Genomic DNA, 17,864 nt, shown 5'->3' with positions numbered 1-17,864 from the left:
GCTGATTTTCAGACTCCTAACCAAGCCCCAAAGTATCAAATGTAGACTAAAGTCTACTGACTCCTGCTAGCTCCTGTTTGTGTAATGGGTCTTTTCATATGCAGGGGAGGGTCTGCTCTTCCTGCTTTCTCAGCCCCTTTCACTGGAAAATGCTAACCTACATGGAAGGAATAAATTAAGTTAACCTTACCTGCAGAGGGATAATAACCCTCTGCAAAGCTTTTTTTGGAGGTGACATTTACACCTCTTCTCCAATAGCTGTGCTAGCCATAAACTTAGCTTTGTGGTGGGCGGCCGGAGGGTGTTATCTTAGTCGAAGGAGCAAAAAAGAGCATTTTCAATTAAAAATCATGAATGAAGGTCCACTTCATTTACTCTTTCGACGCAGGCTAGCATTTTAAACACACTAATAACATTTTTTTATTTTTTTATATATCTTTATTTATAAACCAATCCAAGATACATTTCAGAGAGAAAAACAGAAGTAAGAATCAAACAAATCAAATATCCTACATAGTAGATATTAATAAGTTATTTCTCTTATTAAGTAGCACATATAAGAATATACATATAACAATATCTCTACTGGTTAAAGGACTTATCAGTCTAACATCAAAATAATCATTTTACTCTTTGTACATGAATTGAGGATTTTCTACATTTAAAATAAATCCAAAAGTAAACCAACAAAAAAAAAAAAAAGGGGGGAAAGGGGAGGGTGAAACTAAAACCTGTCGCCTATCCAGCAGCAAGCACCAAGCCTAGCACCAGGAGGGGGAAAAATACATTCCTTAGAATTAAAGCCGTGAAATTATCAGTCTTATGAAATTGTCTCGTAAGATCAAATTGAATGTTTAAAGGGCATGCAAGAATAATTTCCAACCATTTATCCAAATACGCTTAGATCTGCTTAACGGATGATGTGGGAGTGTTGAATTGTTCAAAGATGATCTGCGAATATATAGCTTGTTTAATGGTGGTTATAGATGGTGCAGCCTTTTTTTTCCAATTCTGTAAAATTAATATACGGCCGATCATTATAGCATATAATGAATATCCAGAGAGATAATAGCATGATCAGAAATGGTAATATCCAATATACCAGTATTTATTTCTAATTTTAAAAGCGCACACAACACCAAAAAGAAATCGATCCTTGAGAAGGACCTATGCATTTTGGATTCACAGGTGTATGCTTTAACATCTGGGAATTGGATTTCGCCTTTAAGTCCCTACAGACCTGTGTAAAAATTATGGATTTTTGAGAAGAGGAAAGGGACGTTTTAGAGGAAACTTTATCACGAATTGCCGATGGAATCAAGTTAAAATCACCCACTATAATTCAATTGTTCCTATATATTGTGATAAGTGAGCAGTAAGCCTATTCCAAAACTCAGGATCCGTTTGATTTGGCCCATAAACATTACAGAAGATGTACTTGCGCGTTTCTAGCTCAATTTCTAAGATTAACCATCTGTCTTCCACATCCATTTCTTGTTTTAAAATTTTATATACAAGATTTTTATTAATTAAAAAGGCCAACCCTCTTTTCCTTTTTGTGCATGCAGAGGCCACCACCTCTCCTACCCATTTAATTTGGAGTTTCTTAGCTTCATCCATTTTTTAAATGTGTTTCTTGGATCATGGCTATGTCTGGTTTATATTTGCCTAGATGTTTAACTATTAATTTCCTCTTGCTAGGAGATGAAATGCCCCCTACATTCCACGATAAGCATTTAATATCATTCCTCATCTCTAAGTCATAGGCTCAGCGCCCATATCTGAACAAGAAACATGTATATAAAAAGGCAAAAGGGGGCCCCCCCCCCACACACACACACAAAATAATGAAAAAAAGAAAAGAAAAAGCCAGTAAAGCCATCAGACCATTCCTTTCAGTCTACGATATAAGGATAGTTTACCCTTGGTTTATGTTAATGATATATTCTGTTTTATAAAATAATCTTTTGCTTCTTTCTGATTAGACAGACTAGCAATACCTGTCTCTTCCTCTATAACTATTTTGGCTGGATAGAGGAGTTTGGCCCTATAACCTGATTCTATGAGTTTTGTACAGAAAGGTGCCATCTGCCTCCTTCTCTGTGCAGTATCACTGGAATAATCCCGAAAAAGTAAGATTTTAACATCCCCCATTAGCACCCTATCCACTTTCTTGTATGACCTTAAGATGTTCATTTTGTCTTGACAATTAAGTAAGCGTATCATTATTGGCCTGTTTAGGGACCGCCCATTGATATTTATTTTAGGGGGGCCTATTCTGTGGACCCGATCAATACCAAATCTGAGTATTTAACTGCTGGGCACCCACAATTTGGGGGAGAATGTGCCGCAAAGTGTAATAAATCAGATAACTCACTAGTTTCAGGGAGGCCAATAACCTTTAAGTTGTTACGACGGGAGTGGTCTTCTAAGTTGAATATTTTTGTCTGGGGTAATCTAATAATGTTATTGTGTTCAGTGGAAATATGTGCTTGATTATTGAGAGTATCCTCTACCTCAGAAACACGGTTCTCTATTTCACCTATTCTTGTAGAAAATTGCTTTATTTCTGTAGAGAGGCTTAGCATTTGTGTTTTTAGGAGTTCAAATTGTTCAACTATAGGCTGTAGGTCTACCCTGAGGGGTGTATGTTCAGTTGAAACTATAGGAGTAGCATCTGAGAGGCGATTTTTTTTTTCCCCTTTGTTTGGCAGGCATGGTAGGTGAATTAACTTTAGTCGTAGTTATAAATCTTTCCATGAGCACTAAATGATATACAAAAATGAATCTTTTAAATATATATATATATATATATATATATATATATATATATATATAATTGATAGAATAAAAAAAAAAAAGATTATGTGGAGCTTTTTATCGGTACGGGAGTTAGTGGACCCTAAACCTCCTCCTCACAAAATACTTCCCAACGGAGAAGTAAATTACATCAAACACAATACATCTATATAGGTGTATAAATACAAAAGTAGAATTTAGGCAATATCAATGCCAGTGAACCATGCCGCAAAAAGAGAACAAAAAGGGAGGAAACAGGTCTTTTTCCAGCAAATCACGATATAACTCTTAAACTAGAGTAAGAGAAAACCTCCTAAACCAAAGAGTATGATGATATTCTAAAATATATATGTTATTCAGAGGGTCAGATGATAAGGCAGAATAGCAATATTTGGTAATCATGCATAGTTTACATAGTCCTATCTTCTCAGCCCCCATGTAGAAAGACAGAGTAATGGTTGGATATAAATTCAAAGCATGCTTTAGACTCCCATACAGAGGAATAAGCCAATTTGTGCTTGATAGTTCAGTTGGAATACTTGCAACAGACAACTGTTCAAACCTTGCTGAGGAGTAAGTATAATGCAGGACAGAATCTATAGGAACAGTCTTCTAGGGACCAACCCCAGCTTATCCTATATAATAAAAGGCCAAGTGTGTTTGTCCAAAGCTGTCATGCGCAGTAGAGACAGCACGAGGACAAACACACCTGGCCTTTGAGTCCCTAGCTGATCTGCCGCAGAAGTGGGCGTGGCCGGTGTGAAGGGGGCGTGACCGGGTGTGAATTGTCGTGAAGGGGGCGTGGCCGGGTGATAGAAGGGAGAGAGAGAGAGATAGGAGAGAGAGAGAGAGATAGAGATAGGAGAGAGAGAGAGAGAGATAGAGATAGGAGAGAGAGAGATAGGAGAGAGAGATAGAGATAGGAGAGAGAGAGAGATAGAGATAGGAGAGAGGGGGAGCGATAGAGATGAGAGAGAGAGAGAGAGAGAGGGGGAGCGATAGAGATGAGAGAGAGAGAGAGAGAGATAGAGAGGGGGAGCGATAGAGATGAGAGAGAGAGAGAGAGAGATAGAGAGGGGGAGCGATAGAGATGAGAGAGAGAGAGAGAGAGAGAGAGAGATAGAGAGAGAGAGAGAGAGATAGAGATGAGAGAGAGAGAGAGAGAGAGAGAGCGATAGAGAGAGAGAGAGAGCGATAGAGAGAGAGAGAGAGAGCGATAGAGAGAGAGAGAGAGAGAGCGAGAGAGAGAGAGAGAGAGAGAGAGAGAGAGAGAGAGAGGGGGGGGGAGCGATAGAGAGAGAGAGAGAGAGAGAGAGAGAGAGAGAGAGAGAGAGAGGGGGGGGGAGCGATAGAGAGAGAGAGAGAGAGAGAGAGAGAGAGAGAGAGGGGAAGGGAGAGAGAGGGGAAGGGAGAGAGAGGGGGGAGAGAGAGGGGAAGGGAGAGAGAGGGGGGAGAGAGAGGGGAAGGAAGAGAGAGGAGGGGAGAGAGAGAGAGCTCAAACGAGAGGGGGGAGAGAGAGAGCAGAAGAGGGGGGATTAGAGAGAGGGAAAGAGAGAGAGAGAGAGAGAGAGAGAGAGAGAGAGAGAGAGAGAGAGAGAGAGAGAGAGAGAGAGAGAGAGAGAGAGAGAGAGAGAGAGAGAGAGAGAGAGAGAGAGAGCAAAAGAGAGAGGGGGAGAGAGAGAGAGCAAAAGAGAGAGGGGGAGAGAGAGAGCAAAAGAGAGGGGGGGGAGAGAGAGCAAACAAGAGGGGGGAGAGAGAGCAAACAAGAGGGGGGAGAGAGAGCAAAAGAGAGGGGGAGAGAGAGACAGTAAAAGAGAGGGGGAGAGAGAGACAGCAAAAGAGAGGGGGAGAGAGAGACAGCAAAAGAGAGGGGGAGAGAGAGACAGCAAAAGAGAGGGGGAGAGAGAGACAGCAAAAGAGAGGGGGAGAGAGAGACAGCAAAAGAGAGAGGGGAAGAGAGAGACAGCAAAAGAGAGGGGGGAGAGTGACAGCAAAAGAGAGAGGGGGAGAGACAGCAAAAGAGAGAGGGGAGAGAGACAGCAAAAGAGAGAAGGGGAGAGAGACAGCAAAAGAGAGAAGGGGAGAGAGACAGCAAAAGAGAGAGGGGAGAGAGACAGCAAAAGAGAGAGGGGAGAGAGACAGCAAAAGAGAGAAGGGGAGAGAGACAGCAAAAGAGAGAAGGGGAAGAGAGAAAGCAAAAGAGAGAGGGGAAGAGAGACAGCAAAAAAGAGAGGGGGAGAGAGACAGCAAAAGAGAGAGGGGGAGAGAGACAGCAAAAGAGAGAGGGGGAGAGAGACAGCAAAAGAGATGGGGGAGAGATACAGCAAAAGAGATGGGGGAGAGAGACAGCAAAAGAGAGAGGGGGAGAGAGACAGCAAAAGAGAGAGGGGGAGAGAGACAGCAAAAGAGAGAGGGGGAGAGAGACAGCAAAAGAGAGAGGGGGAGAGAGACAGCAAAAGAGAGAGGGGAAGAGAGAAAGCAAAAGAGAGAGGGGAAGAGAGAAAGCAAAAGAGAGGGGGGAGAGAGACAGCAAATGGAGGGGGGAGAGAGACAGCAAATGGAGGGGGGAGAGAGACAGCAAATGGAGGGGGGAGAGAGACAGCAAAAGAGGGGGGGAGAGTGACAGCAAAAGAGAGGGGGAGAGAGACAGCAAAAGAGAGGGGGGAGAGAGACAGCAAAAGAGAGGGGGAGAGAGACAGCAAAAGAGAGAGGGGAGAGAGAGAGAGCTCAAAAGAGAGGGGGGAGAGAGAGAGCTCAAAAGAGAGGGGGGGAGAGAGAGAGCAAAAGAGAGGGGGGAGAGAGAGCGCAAAAGAGAAGGGGGAGAGAGAGAGCAAAAGAGAGGGGGGGAGAGAGAGAGAGCAAAAGAGAGGGGGAGGGAGAGAGTGCAAGGGGTGGGACCACTGTACTGCAAAAAAGGCCCGTGTGAACAGGCTTTAGGACTAGTTCTTTATATAGCACAGTTTGATAGCACTAAGCAGCAGAATACTAGCCTAACAGAGGCTGTGACTACCTTGCAGGATCTTCACTGCTACTGAGAGCGCTGGGACCCTTATAACATACAGGATCAAAGTTAGTAGAACATGGTGTGGCTTACCATAACAGATTCCCAGAGTGTCTCTTCGAAATAAGCCAGCTACACATTCAGAAGCCCTGTCTGGGGCGTGAATGCAGCATATGGGATAATTTGGAAACAGGACACCAAAAAAAGGAAAGCCAGATGTGCTATGGGGTCCGGTTACCTCTAGTCAGCTCCGCCTCCTGACATAAAGATGCAATACAGGGGGTCACAGAAGGTAGCAAGCAATCTCCCAGGTAGTGTTAGGGGAACAGTTCCCCTTGTCGGCAGTGTAGTAGGTGACGTCAGCTACGATAGCCTCCACGCCACCCGTGCAGATTAAAAATGCAGAGAGTAGTCCAATGGAGTATACTCTTATTTAGAGGTAGCATAGCATCTGTTCTGTGACGAGTGTTGAACCGACTCCTTCCTTGGAGATGGCCATCGTTTATGCAGGGCAGTACTCTAGGGAGCGTTGCTGCTCCAGCAGCTTGTATGGCCCAGTGGAGAAATAGCCAGAGTCCTGGCTTAGGGTGAAGTTGTGGCTCAGCGTATTGAGCCTCGGACAGCTATATGGGACTTTGTGGTCGGGTCTAGATTGCTATAGACAGATTATCCTAGGGCGCGTGTCCATGCCAGCAGCGGATAGAGACCAGGGAGGAAGTTGGACGAGCTCTCTTGGGGAGCAAGCTACACACAGCGTGTTCCTCTAGCTCCTCCCAACGGAAGTCCAAGATCCACTAATAATGTTTACTAGAATGTTTGTTTTTGTTAATGGAAGTATTATATTGCATTGAATATTGCAAAAATGTTTCTATTTGAAATTTAAAGGCACCCATACACAATTGAATTTTGACCTTTCTATCCCTTTTAAAGGATATGAAAATCCAAGACACTTGCTTTCATGATTCAGATAGGATACAATTTTCTTTATTCTCATTGTATTCTTTGTTAAAAGAGAATACCTAAGTAGGTAGAATTGCACGTGTCTGGAGAACTATATGGCAGCAGTTTTGCAAAAATGCTTTTATAAATACGAGATGGCAGCATGTATACATTTTTTAAAAGCATCCTTGCCTGCCTACCTGATGTTCCAAACACGACACGATCCTTAGCCTACCTACCTGATTTTCAACAAAGAATATTAGGGCAACAAAGTACATTTGATAAGAGAAGTAGATACACACTGAATCATGAAAGGTTTTATGTCCCTTTAAGACCAGAAGCTTTCTCATGCCCAATACCACTGTAGCTGCAAATGGTCCATTACAAACTATGCACAAACTTCTCCAGCATACACACAATTTAGTGGCTCAGTAAGCTCCAAGATCGAACCCAGAGAAATAACATAATTTATGCTTACCTGATAAATTTATTTCTCTTGTAGTGTATCCAGTCCACGGATCATCCATTACTTATGGGATATTAACTCCTCCCCAACAGGAAGTGCAAGAGGATTCACCCAGCAGAGCTGCTATATAGCTCCTCCCCTAACTGCCATTACCAGTCATTCGACCGAAAACATGCAGAGAAAGGAAAACCATAGGGTACAGTGGTGACTGTAGTTTAATGGAAAAATTACCTGCCTTAAAGTGACAGGGCGGGCCGTGGATTGGATACACTACAAGAGAAATAAATTTATCAGGTAAGCATAAATTATGTTTTCTCTTGTTAAGTGTATCCAGTCCACGGATCATCCATTACTTATGGGATACCAATACCAAAGCTAAAGTACACGGATGACGGGAGGGACAGGCAGGCTCTTTATACGGAAGGAACCACTGCCTGAAGAACCTTTCTCCCAAAAACAGCCTCCGAAGAAGCAAAAGTGTCAAATTTGTAAAATTTGGAAAAAGTATGAAGAGAAGACCAAGTTGCAGCCTTGCAAATCTGTTCAACAGAAGCCTCATTCTTAAAGGCCCAAGTGGAAGCCACAGCTCTAGTAGAATGTGCTGTAATTCTTTCAGGAGGCTGCTGTCCAGCAGTCTCATAGGCTAACCGTATTATGCTACGAAGCCAAAAGGAGAGAGAGGTAGCCGAAGCTTTTTGACCTCTCCTCTGGCCAGAATAAACGACAAACAGGGAAGACGTTTGTCGAAAATCCTTAGTTGCCTGTAGATAAAATTTCAGGGCACGGACTACATCTAGATTGTGTAGCAGACGTTCCTTTTTCGAAGAAGGATTAGGACACAAAGATGTAACCACAATCTCTTGATTGATATTCCTGTTAGTGACCACCTTAGGTAGGAACCCAGGTTTAGTACGCAGAACTACCTTGTCTGAATGAAAAATCAGATAAGGAGAATCACAATGTAAGGCAGATAACTCAGAGACTCTTCGAGCCGAGGAAATCGCCATTAAAAACAGAACTTTCCAAGATAACAACTTGATATCAATGGAATGAAGGGGTTCAAACGGAACCCCCTGTAAAACATTAAGAACTAAGTTCAAACTCCATGGTGGAGCAACAGTTTTAAACACAGGCTTGATCCTAGCTAAAGCCTGACAAAAAGCTTGAACGTCCGGAACTTCTGACAGACGTTTGTGTAAAAGAATGGACAGAGCTGAAATCTGTCCCTTTAAGGAACTAGCGGATAAACCCTTTTCTAAACCTTCTTGTAGAAAAGACAATATCCTCGGAATCCTAACCTTACTCCATGAGTAACTCTTGGATTCGCACCAATATAAGTATTTGCGCCATATCTTATGGTAAATCTTTCTGGTAACAGGCTTCCTAGCCTGTATTAAGGTATCAATAACTGACTCAGAAAAACCACGTTTTGATAAAATCAAGCGTTCAATTTCCAAGCAGTCAGCTTCAGAGAAATTAGATTTTGATGTTTGAAGGGACCCTGGATCAGAAGGTCCTGTTTCAGAGGTAGCGACCAAGGTGGACAGGATGACATGTCCACTAGATCTGCATACCAAGTCCTGCGTGGCCATGCAGGCGCTATTAGAATCACTGATGCTCTCTCCTGTTTGATTCTGTCAATCAATCGAGGAAGCATCGGGAAGGGTGGAAACACATAAGCCATCCCGAAGGTCCAAGGTGCTGTCAAAGCATCTATCAGAACCGCTCCCGGATCCCTGGATCTGGACCCGTAATGAGGAAGCTTGGCGTTCTGTCGAGACGCCATGAGATCTATCTCTGGTTTGCCCCAACGTCGAAGTATTTGGGCAAAGACCTCCGGATGAAGTTCCCACTCCCCCGGATGAAAAGTCTGACGACTTAAGAAATCCGCCTCCCAGTTCTCCACTCCCGGGATGTGGATTGCTGACAGGTGGCAAGAGTGAGACTCTGCCCAGCGAATTATCTTTGATACTTCCATCATTGCTAGGGAGCTTCTTGTCCCTCCCTGATGGTTGATGTAAGCTACAGTCGTGATGTTGTCCGACTGAAACCTGATGAACCCCCGAGTTGTTAACTGGGGCCAAGCCAGAAGGGCATTGAGAACTGCTCTCAATTCCAGAATGTTTATTGGTAGGAGACTCTCCTCCTGATTCCATTGTCCCTGAGCCTTCAGAGAATTCCAGACAGCGCCCCAACCTAGTAGGCTGGCGTCTGTTGTTACAATTGTCCAGTCCGGCCTGCTGAATGGCATCCCCCTGGACAGATGTGGCCGAGAAAGCCACCATAGAAGAGAATTTCTGGTCTCTTGATCCAGATTCAGAGTAGGGGACAAGTCTGAGTAATCCCCATTCCACTGACTTAGCATGCACAATTGCAGCGGTCTGAGATGTAGACGTGCAAAGGGTACTATGTCCATTGCTGCTACCATTAAGCCGATCACCTCCATGCATTGAGCTACTGACGGGTGTTGAATGGAATGAAGGACACGGCATGCATTTTGAAGCTTTGTTAACCTGTCTTCTGTCAGGTAAATCTTCATTTCTACAGAATCTATAAGAGTCCCCAAGAAGGGAACTCTTGTGAGTGGAAAGAGAGAACTCTTCTTTTCGTTCACCTTCCATCCATGCGACCTTAGAAATGCCAGTACTAACTCTGTATGAGACTTGGCAGTTTGAAAGCTTGAAGCTTGTATCAGAATGTCGTCTAGGTACGGAGCTACCGCAATTCCTTGCGGTCTTAGTACTGCCAGAAGAGCACCCAGAACCTTTGTGAAGATTGTCGGAGCCGTAGCCAATCCGAATGGAAGAGCTACAAACTGGTAATGCCTGTCTAGAAAGGCAAACCTTAGATACCGGTAATGATCTTTGTGAATCGGTATGTGAAGGTAAGCATCCTTTAAATCCACTGTGGTCATGTACTGACCCTTTTGGATCATGGGTAAAATTGTCCGAATAGTTTCCATTTTGAACGATGGAACTCTTAGGAATTTGTTTAGGATCTTTAAATCCAAGATTGGCCTGAAAGTTCCCTCTTTTTTGGGAACCACAAACAGATTTGAGTAAAACCCTTGTCCTTGTTCCGACCGCGGAACCGGATGGATCACTCCCATTAATAAAAGATCTTGTACGCAGCGTAGAAACGCCTCTTTCTTTATTTGGTTTGTTGACTACCTTGACAGATGAAATCTCCCTCTTGGGGGAGAGAATTTGAAGTCTAGAAGGTATCCCTGAGATATGATCTCTAACGCCCAGGGATCCTGGACATCTCTTGCCCAAGCCTGGGCGAAGAGAGAAAGTCTGCCCCCCACTAGATCCGTTCCCGGATCGGGGGCCCTCGATTCATGCTGTCTTAGGGGCAGCAGCAGGTTTCCTGGCCTGCTTGCCCTTGTTCCAGGACTGGTTAGGTCTCCAGCCTTGTCTGTAGCGAGCAACAGCTCCTTCCTGTTTTGGTGCAGAGGAAGTTGATGCTGCTCCTGCTTTGAAATTACGAAAGGAACGAAAATTAGACTGTCTAGCCTTAGGTTTGGCTCTGTCTTGAGGCAGGGCATGGCCTTTACCTCCTGTAATGTCAGCGATAATTTCTTTCAACCCGGGCCCGAATAAGGTCTGCCCTTTGAAAGGTATATTAAGCAATTTAGATTTAGAAGTAACGTCAGCTGACCAGGATTTTAGCCACAGTGCTCTGCGTGCCTGAATGGCGAATCCGGAATTCTTAGCCGTAAGTTTAGTTAAATGTACTACGGCATCTGAAATAAATGAGTTAGCTAACTTAAGGGCTTTAAGCTTGTGTGTAATCTCATCTAATGGAGCTGATTCAAGTGTCTCTTCCAGAGACTCAAACCAAAATGCTGCTGCAGCCGTGACAGGCGCAATGCATGCAAGAGGTTGCAATATAAAACCTTGTTGAACAAACATTTTCTTAAGGTAACCCTCTAACTTTTTATCCATTGGATCTGAAAAGGCACAGCTATCCTCCACCGGGATAGTGGTACGCTTAGCTAAAGTAGAAATTGCTCCCTCCACCTTAGGGACCGTTTGCCATAAGTCCCGTGTGGTGGCGTCTATTGGAAACATCTTTCTAAATATCGGAGGGGGTGAGAACGGCACACCGGGTCTATCCCACTCCTTAGTAACAATTTCAGTAAGTCTCTTAGGTATAGGAAAAACGTCAGTACTCGCCGGTACCGCAAAATATTTATCCAACCTACACATTTTCTCTGGTATTGCAACTGTGTTACAATCATTCAGAGCCGCTAACACCTCCCCTAGTAATACACGGAGGTTTTCCAGCTTAAATTTAAAATTTGAAATATCTGAATCCAGTTTGTTTGGATCAGAACCGTCACCCGCAGAATGAAGCTCTCCGTCCTCATGTTCTGCAAATTGTGACGCAGTGTCTGACATGGCCCTAATATTATCAGCGCACTCTGTTCTCACCCCAGAGTGATCACGCTTACCTCTTAGTTCTGGTAATTTAGCCAAAACTTCAGTCATAACAGTAGCCATATCCTGTAATGTGATTTGTAATGGCCGCCCAGATGTACTCGGCGCTACAATATCACGCACCTCCCGAGCGGGAGATGCAGGTACTGACACGTGAGGCGAGTTAGTCGGCATAACTCTCCCCTCGTTGTTTGGTGAAATATGTTCAATTTGTACAGATTGACTTTTATTTAAAGTAGCATCAATACAGTTAGTACATAAATTTCTATTGGGCTCCACTTTGGCTTTAGCACATATAGCACAGATATCTTCCTCTGAATCAGACATGTTTAACACACTAGCAAATAAACTAGCAACTTGGAAATACTTTTCAAGTAATTTACTATAATATGAAAACGTACTGTGCCTATAAGAAGCACAGAAAAAGTTATGACAGTTGAAAATTAATAAACTGAAAAGTTATAGCATCAAATCTTTGTAAAAAACACAATTTTAGCAAAGGATTGCTCCCATTAGCAAAGGATAACTAACCCTGATAGCAGAAAAAAAAAAAAAAAAAAATACAGAAATAAACGTTTTTTTTATCACAGTCAACTACAATCTCACAGCTCTGCTGTGAGTGATTACCTCCCTCAAAACAAGTTTTGAAGACCCCTGAGTTCTGTAGAGATGAACCGGATCATGCAGGGAAGACAATAAACTTCTGACTGAATTTTTTGATGCGTAGCAAAAGCACCAAAAAAGGCCCCTCCCCCTCACACATAACAGTGAGAGAGATCAGTAAACTGTCATAAATTAAATAAAACGACTGCCAAGTGGAAAAAAATAGTGCCCAAAACATTTTTTCACCCAGTACCTCAGAAAATTAAACGATTTTACATGCCAGCAAAAAACGTTTAACATTAATAAATTGAGTGTTATTAAAAAGCCTGTTGCTAGTCCCTGCAAATTAGGCTAAAGTTTTATGCATACAGTATAATTCCAGTGAAGTGCCATTCCCCAGAATACTGAAGTGTAAAATATACATACATGACAGCCTGATACCAGTTGCTGCTACTGCATTTAAGGCTGAGTTTACATTATATCGGTATGGCAGAATTTTCTCATCAATTCCATTGTCAGAAAATAATAAGCTGCTACATACCTCTTTGCAGATTAATCTGCCCGCTGTCCCCTAATCTGAAGTTTACCTCTCCTCAGATGGCCGAGAAACAGCAATATGATCTTAACTACTCCGGCTAAAATCATAGAAAAACTCAGGTAGATTCTTCTTCAAATTCTACCAGAGAAGGAATAACACACTCCGGTGCTATTATAAAATAACAAACTTTTGATTGAAGGTATGAAACTAAGTATAATCACCACAGTCCTCTCACACATCCTATCTATTCGTTGGGTGCAAGAGAATGACTAGTAATGGCAGTTAGGGGAGGAGCTATATAGCAGCTCTGCTGGGTGAATCCTCTTGCACTTCCTGTTGGGGAGGAGTTAATATCCCATAAGTAATGGATGATCCGTGGACTGGATACACTTAACAAGAGAAATAAAAGGTTCTGAGCTTGTTAAAATTAGCTGCTAATAGGATTTTTATAATATCAGGTATATTATAACATTGCTTTAAAGTGACTCTACTCAAGAATGTTCTCTGTTCCATAGGGACACTGTATTTAAAAATGTTCTATGCTCCATTTAAAACCAAATACTTCTAAATTAATTTCAGTCCTTTCTTTTTTTTTTTTTAAATTCTGTTTTATTGAGGACAAGAGATATTGCACAAGTACAATTAGGTCATTACATCCAAGACAACGTTTTCATGAGTAAATAGGCACTTATACAACAGAATTTAAATTGTTGCAAAATACAAGAATGTTATATATCAATCTCTCAGGTCCTTTTTCTGGTTTTTACAGTTATTCTATGACAGGTTTTCTTTATTACAATAACTTTCCCTTTCCCATTCCCACCCCCTTTAAACATAAATTAACCACCAACAATTACGCCTAGCAATTATGTGCAATCATTTCCAGCATTTTATAAGGTTGCTGCTTCAATTTATACTGTGCGGTCCGGAAGAAGAGAGGGAGAGAAAAAAAAAAAAAAAAAAAAAATGATCCATTCACACACCAAAGGGTCTACAAGGGTCAGGGGAAGGGGGTAAGCAGGAGGGAATAGGGGCCAGAGAGCGGTCTCATCATCCTAGATAGTGCTATTCTCTCTCCCCCCCCCCCGCCCCCTCGTGTCTGTTGTAGGAATGTCCATTCTCCCCTTAAAGAGGCCGTCAACATGTATTCAGTATGCGCAAATGGGAGCAATAATTGTTTTTGTGAATCCAAGGTTAGAGTTTCAATGTAATTCCGCCATTTAGTAATGAAGTGTCTAAGCCTTCTGTCAGTGTCCATTTTGGTGTCTAATTGTTCAGTAAGTAATTGCTTATGCAAGTTGTGTTTAAATGCAGTAAAGGTGGGAGCAGCACTTTCGGTCCAGACTCTCAGTATAACCTTTCTGGCAATCAAAATCATAGTGGTGAGTAATGAGGTGTGTCTAGTGTCTTGTTCCTCCCAATTCAGAAAGCAGACTTGCTCCACCTCTATCTTGACCTTGATTTTAACTACCCTTGTGATCCATAAGGCTATTCTACCCCAGAACTGGTGAACTCGTGGGCAGGTGTAGAAGTAATGAAGAAAGTTCGGGTCACCAATCCCACACTTACTGCACTCATTCATCACCCCATGTTTCCATTTAGCTAGCCTACGTGGTATAATGTAATCTTTATGCAGCATTCTAATCTGGGACTCTCTCAACGTCATGGACAGCGTTGCTCTTTTAGCATTGTCAACACTGCGCTGGATTAGCTCTGGAAGATCCTCCCTCTCCAAGTGGCCTCTCCATCTATTCTCTAGTAGGGCTAAATGTTTAGATTCAATATGGCTCAGCAGTGTTTTGTAAATACCCGAGATAGAGAAACTTCCAAGCTTAAAAGCAGACACTGACACATTAAATATGTGCGGCTCCCAGAATTGTGGGTCCTCTCTAATAAGCTGGTCCACGTAATGCCTCATCTGTAGATAGGCATAGAAGTGGGCCCGCGGCAGTCCAAATTGAGTTTGCAACTCCCCAAAAGACTTAACGCATTTCCTAGAGATGTCAAGAGCATCTCCCACTGAGCATAAGCCTTTGGTTTCAGTCCTTTCTTTTATGAAGGAAAAAAATTATGTTCTTGTACTGAATAAACCAACTTTTCTGTTGGACTTGAGCAATATATACCTAGGTATCACTTATACACAAACATGGACTTCCTGCTAGTTTAACTAAATTTTAAACAGATATTGTTGTTTTCTTTAACATGTTGCTGCTTTTTCATTTCCATAACAGAAAATTTGAGTATGGAGTATGCTGAATCAATAAAGCCATTTTGTACTGTATTCAATGTTGTCCTTTTAACCATTGAAACGTAGCTATTGTGACAATTATTTAAGACTTACCACTGTCAGTAGCTATGATTATTGCTGTGTAAGTGCTATTCTGCACAAACAGCGATTCCCGATCCAATTGACCATTTCCTGTAATAATTCCATTCCTCGGGTTCACAGAAAGCCAGTTGGCTGGGTCATTCCCAATGCTATAACTGTAGGGAGCAGAATACATTAATTAGCCAGTGTAGATAAATGAAACAGAAATTAGTGGTTACCACAAAATGGCCTCTAGTTGGCTTTATTACCATGAGACCTAAATTAGATATGGAGAAACAGAGGTGATACTATGAATATTGCACAGCTGTGAGTTAATCACTATATTACTGATGTATAAAGTTTAAAATAATAAATACAGAATCTTAAAATCTGTTTATATATTAGTATTTTTAATACAAATTCTAACTTACGTTATATTCTGATTTGTCTTATCTGGGTCCGTAGCTGTATAGGAAGCAACTATTTGACCACTGGGCAGATCCTCATTAACATTAACTCTTTTTACCGCTGGGTCAAATATAGGGGCTTCATTAACATCCTGCACCATCACAGTTACCGTTGCAGTAGAGGTTGTCAGTGGTACCGAAAAATTTGCAACGTTTGTCACAGTGATAGAGAGTATGTACTGGCTCTTCACCTCAAAATCCAATGGCTGCAACAAGAAAAACAAATCTAGTATTGTCATTGTTAAAAACACCTTTTAAAAAGGTAAGGAACACTCTAAAAATACTCTTATGTTATAGCTATGTATTAAATAATTGCATTTATTTTTCCAAATATATATATATATATATCTCTGGACCAAAAAAGAAGAATTTTTTTTTTTAAATATATCACAAACTTTATTCTGAAAAAAACATTAAAATCTTTTGCATGTAAAAACATGAGAATTCGGTTACAAGCCTGTAACCAAGTACGAACAACAACAGCCAAACATGTTTCGGGCCTAATGTCTGCCCTTGTTCACTGGCATAACTTGTGTTGTACCGGAGTGATCTATTTAAAGGCATAGTTAATTGATCTTCACTTTAGTCAAGGCAAATATTTATTTTTATACCATATAAAATATATCTTTGAAATATAAATAGCATCATTGAATTAGAATAAGGATTGTATGCTACCCTGAGTACCAAAGGTTTGGAAATGCAAACTCCTATATATCATAATATGATTTCAAATAATATTAAACTACCATATAAACCTTTTGTGAAATAAATCAACATCCATTGTTGGATCCATTGAATTTAGACCAAAGGGGTGCTTGGTCTTGAGATTAAAAATCCAAAACACTTCCCTTTGGTCTAAAAGTCTCTCCCTGTCTCCTCCCCTCCTGTGCCTAGGGACATGGTCTATGCCCTGGATTGTCAAAAGGGAGCCATTTGAATTTTGTTCCTCAAAAAAGTGAGGGGGCGCCCTATTACAAATACTAGGTGATAAATAGTAACAGTGAGAACTCAGTCTTCTAATGTGTCAGGAGTTATAGTGATAATAAAAGAGGTATAGTGAATAAGTGAATATAAAAAATAATTACTAGTGGTGTCAGTTGTGAATGGCTATCAATCACAAACTAATAACACTGGTGAAGTTTATAATCAGCATCTATTTGTATATATATATATATACACACATATATGCATGTATATACATCCATATACACATACACAAAACCACAAATATATATATATATCTCAAAAACAAATATACAATGATGAAAATAATAAAGTTATACAGTAGAGGAATATAACAATTGATTAAAAGTTATAAGTGTGTAACAATGCCTTTAGAGGACAATGAAGAGGCAATAGAATTGTATTAAAAGTCTCTGGAGAGGAAAAATGGCAGCTATCTGTGAAGATCCAGGCCAGGATCCAGGAACAGCAATCTATAAAAAGAAGAAAAAACAGAAGCGCCACATGGCCCAATATTGTTTGGTCCAATTTTGTAGATTTTAAGATGAGATACAAACTCACATTTAGAAGAGCACCTCAATTAGTGCTATAGGGGCAGTCTGGGATCTATTCGGTCACCCAGAAGACCAACTTCATGCACAGGATCTGATGTCTATGTGGACAGAGAAAAGACACAAGTGCCTATATGGCCTAGTATTGTTGGTACAAGTGAACAAACTCAGATAATGATAAGAGTGGTACTCACAATGTATAAAGCACCTCTTTTGATGCTATGGGAGCATGAAGGGATCAATTTGGTCACCCAACAGACTTATGGCAAGGCATCCAGAAAAGAAGTACTGGTTCACAGGATCCCAAGATGGTCAAAGTGATGAATATCCTCAGACAAAAAGGCAATAAAAATCCCAAAGAGAGGGAGCAGCAAGTGTTCAAATACTAAAACTGACTTTATTTAAAAATAAATATAATAACAGGCAACGCGTTTCTCAGCCAATGGCTGTTTCATCAGGCTTCATAAAATGTTTACTGAACACTTGCTAGATATACTTTAAAATCAATTAAGGTGATAATGAACAGGTGGTGATGGGAGGGGTCAACTTAATCGTTCATACCCTCATAACCAATCAGATAGTGCAGGATATAACTTAACTTCATAGCCAATCAGAAAATACAAAATGTCATCAAATTATACAATATACAAAAAAACACATATATAAAAATTCATCCACAACTTACTAGTTAATGTTATTCGTATTAGATTTCATAATGGTCTATACATAATATCATTATCATATAAACAAAAATTATAAAATCATAATTGCATACCTTGTTATAGGC

The 17,864-nt window shown here is 41.2% G+C and overlaps 1 protein-coding gene across 1 annotated transcript in view; it reads right to left on the bottom strand.

Moving 5' to 3' along the window:
- The window catches only part of LOC128646018 (cadherin-1), a 135,193-nt gene that overhangs the window by 31,450 nt on the left and 85,879 nt on the right, over window positions 1–17,864 (bottom strand). The window contains exons 10-11 of the mRNA XM_053699410.1: window positions 15,528–15,769; window positions 15,130–15,272 (exon numbers count right to left, since the gene is read on the bottom strand). Of these exons, the coding sequence (XP_053555385.1) occupies window positions 15,130–15,272; window positions 15,528–15,769 (385 nt within the window). The remainder of the gene's footprint in view (window positions 1–15,129; window positions 15,273–15,527; window positions 15,770–17,864) is intronic.

Source organism: Bombina bombina, chromosome 1, assembly GCF_027579735.1.
Source record: "Bombina bombina isolate aBomBom1 chromosome 1, aBomBom1.pri, whole genome shotgun sequence".
Taxonomy (NCBI): Eukaryota; Metazoa; Chordata; class Amphibia; order Anura; family Bombinatoridae; genus Bombina; species Bombina bombina.
This window is presented reverse-complemented; position numbering and strand designations above follow the sequence as displayed.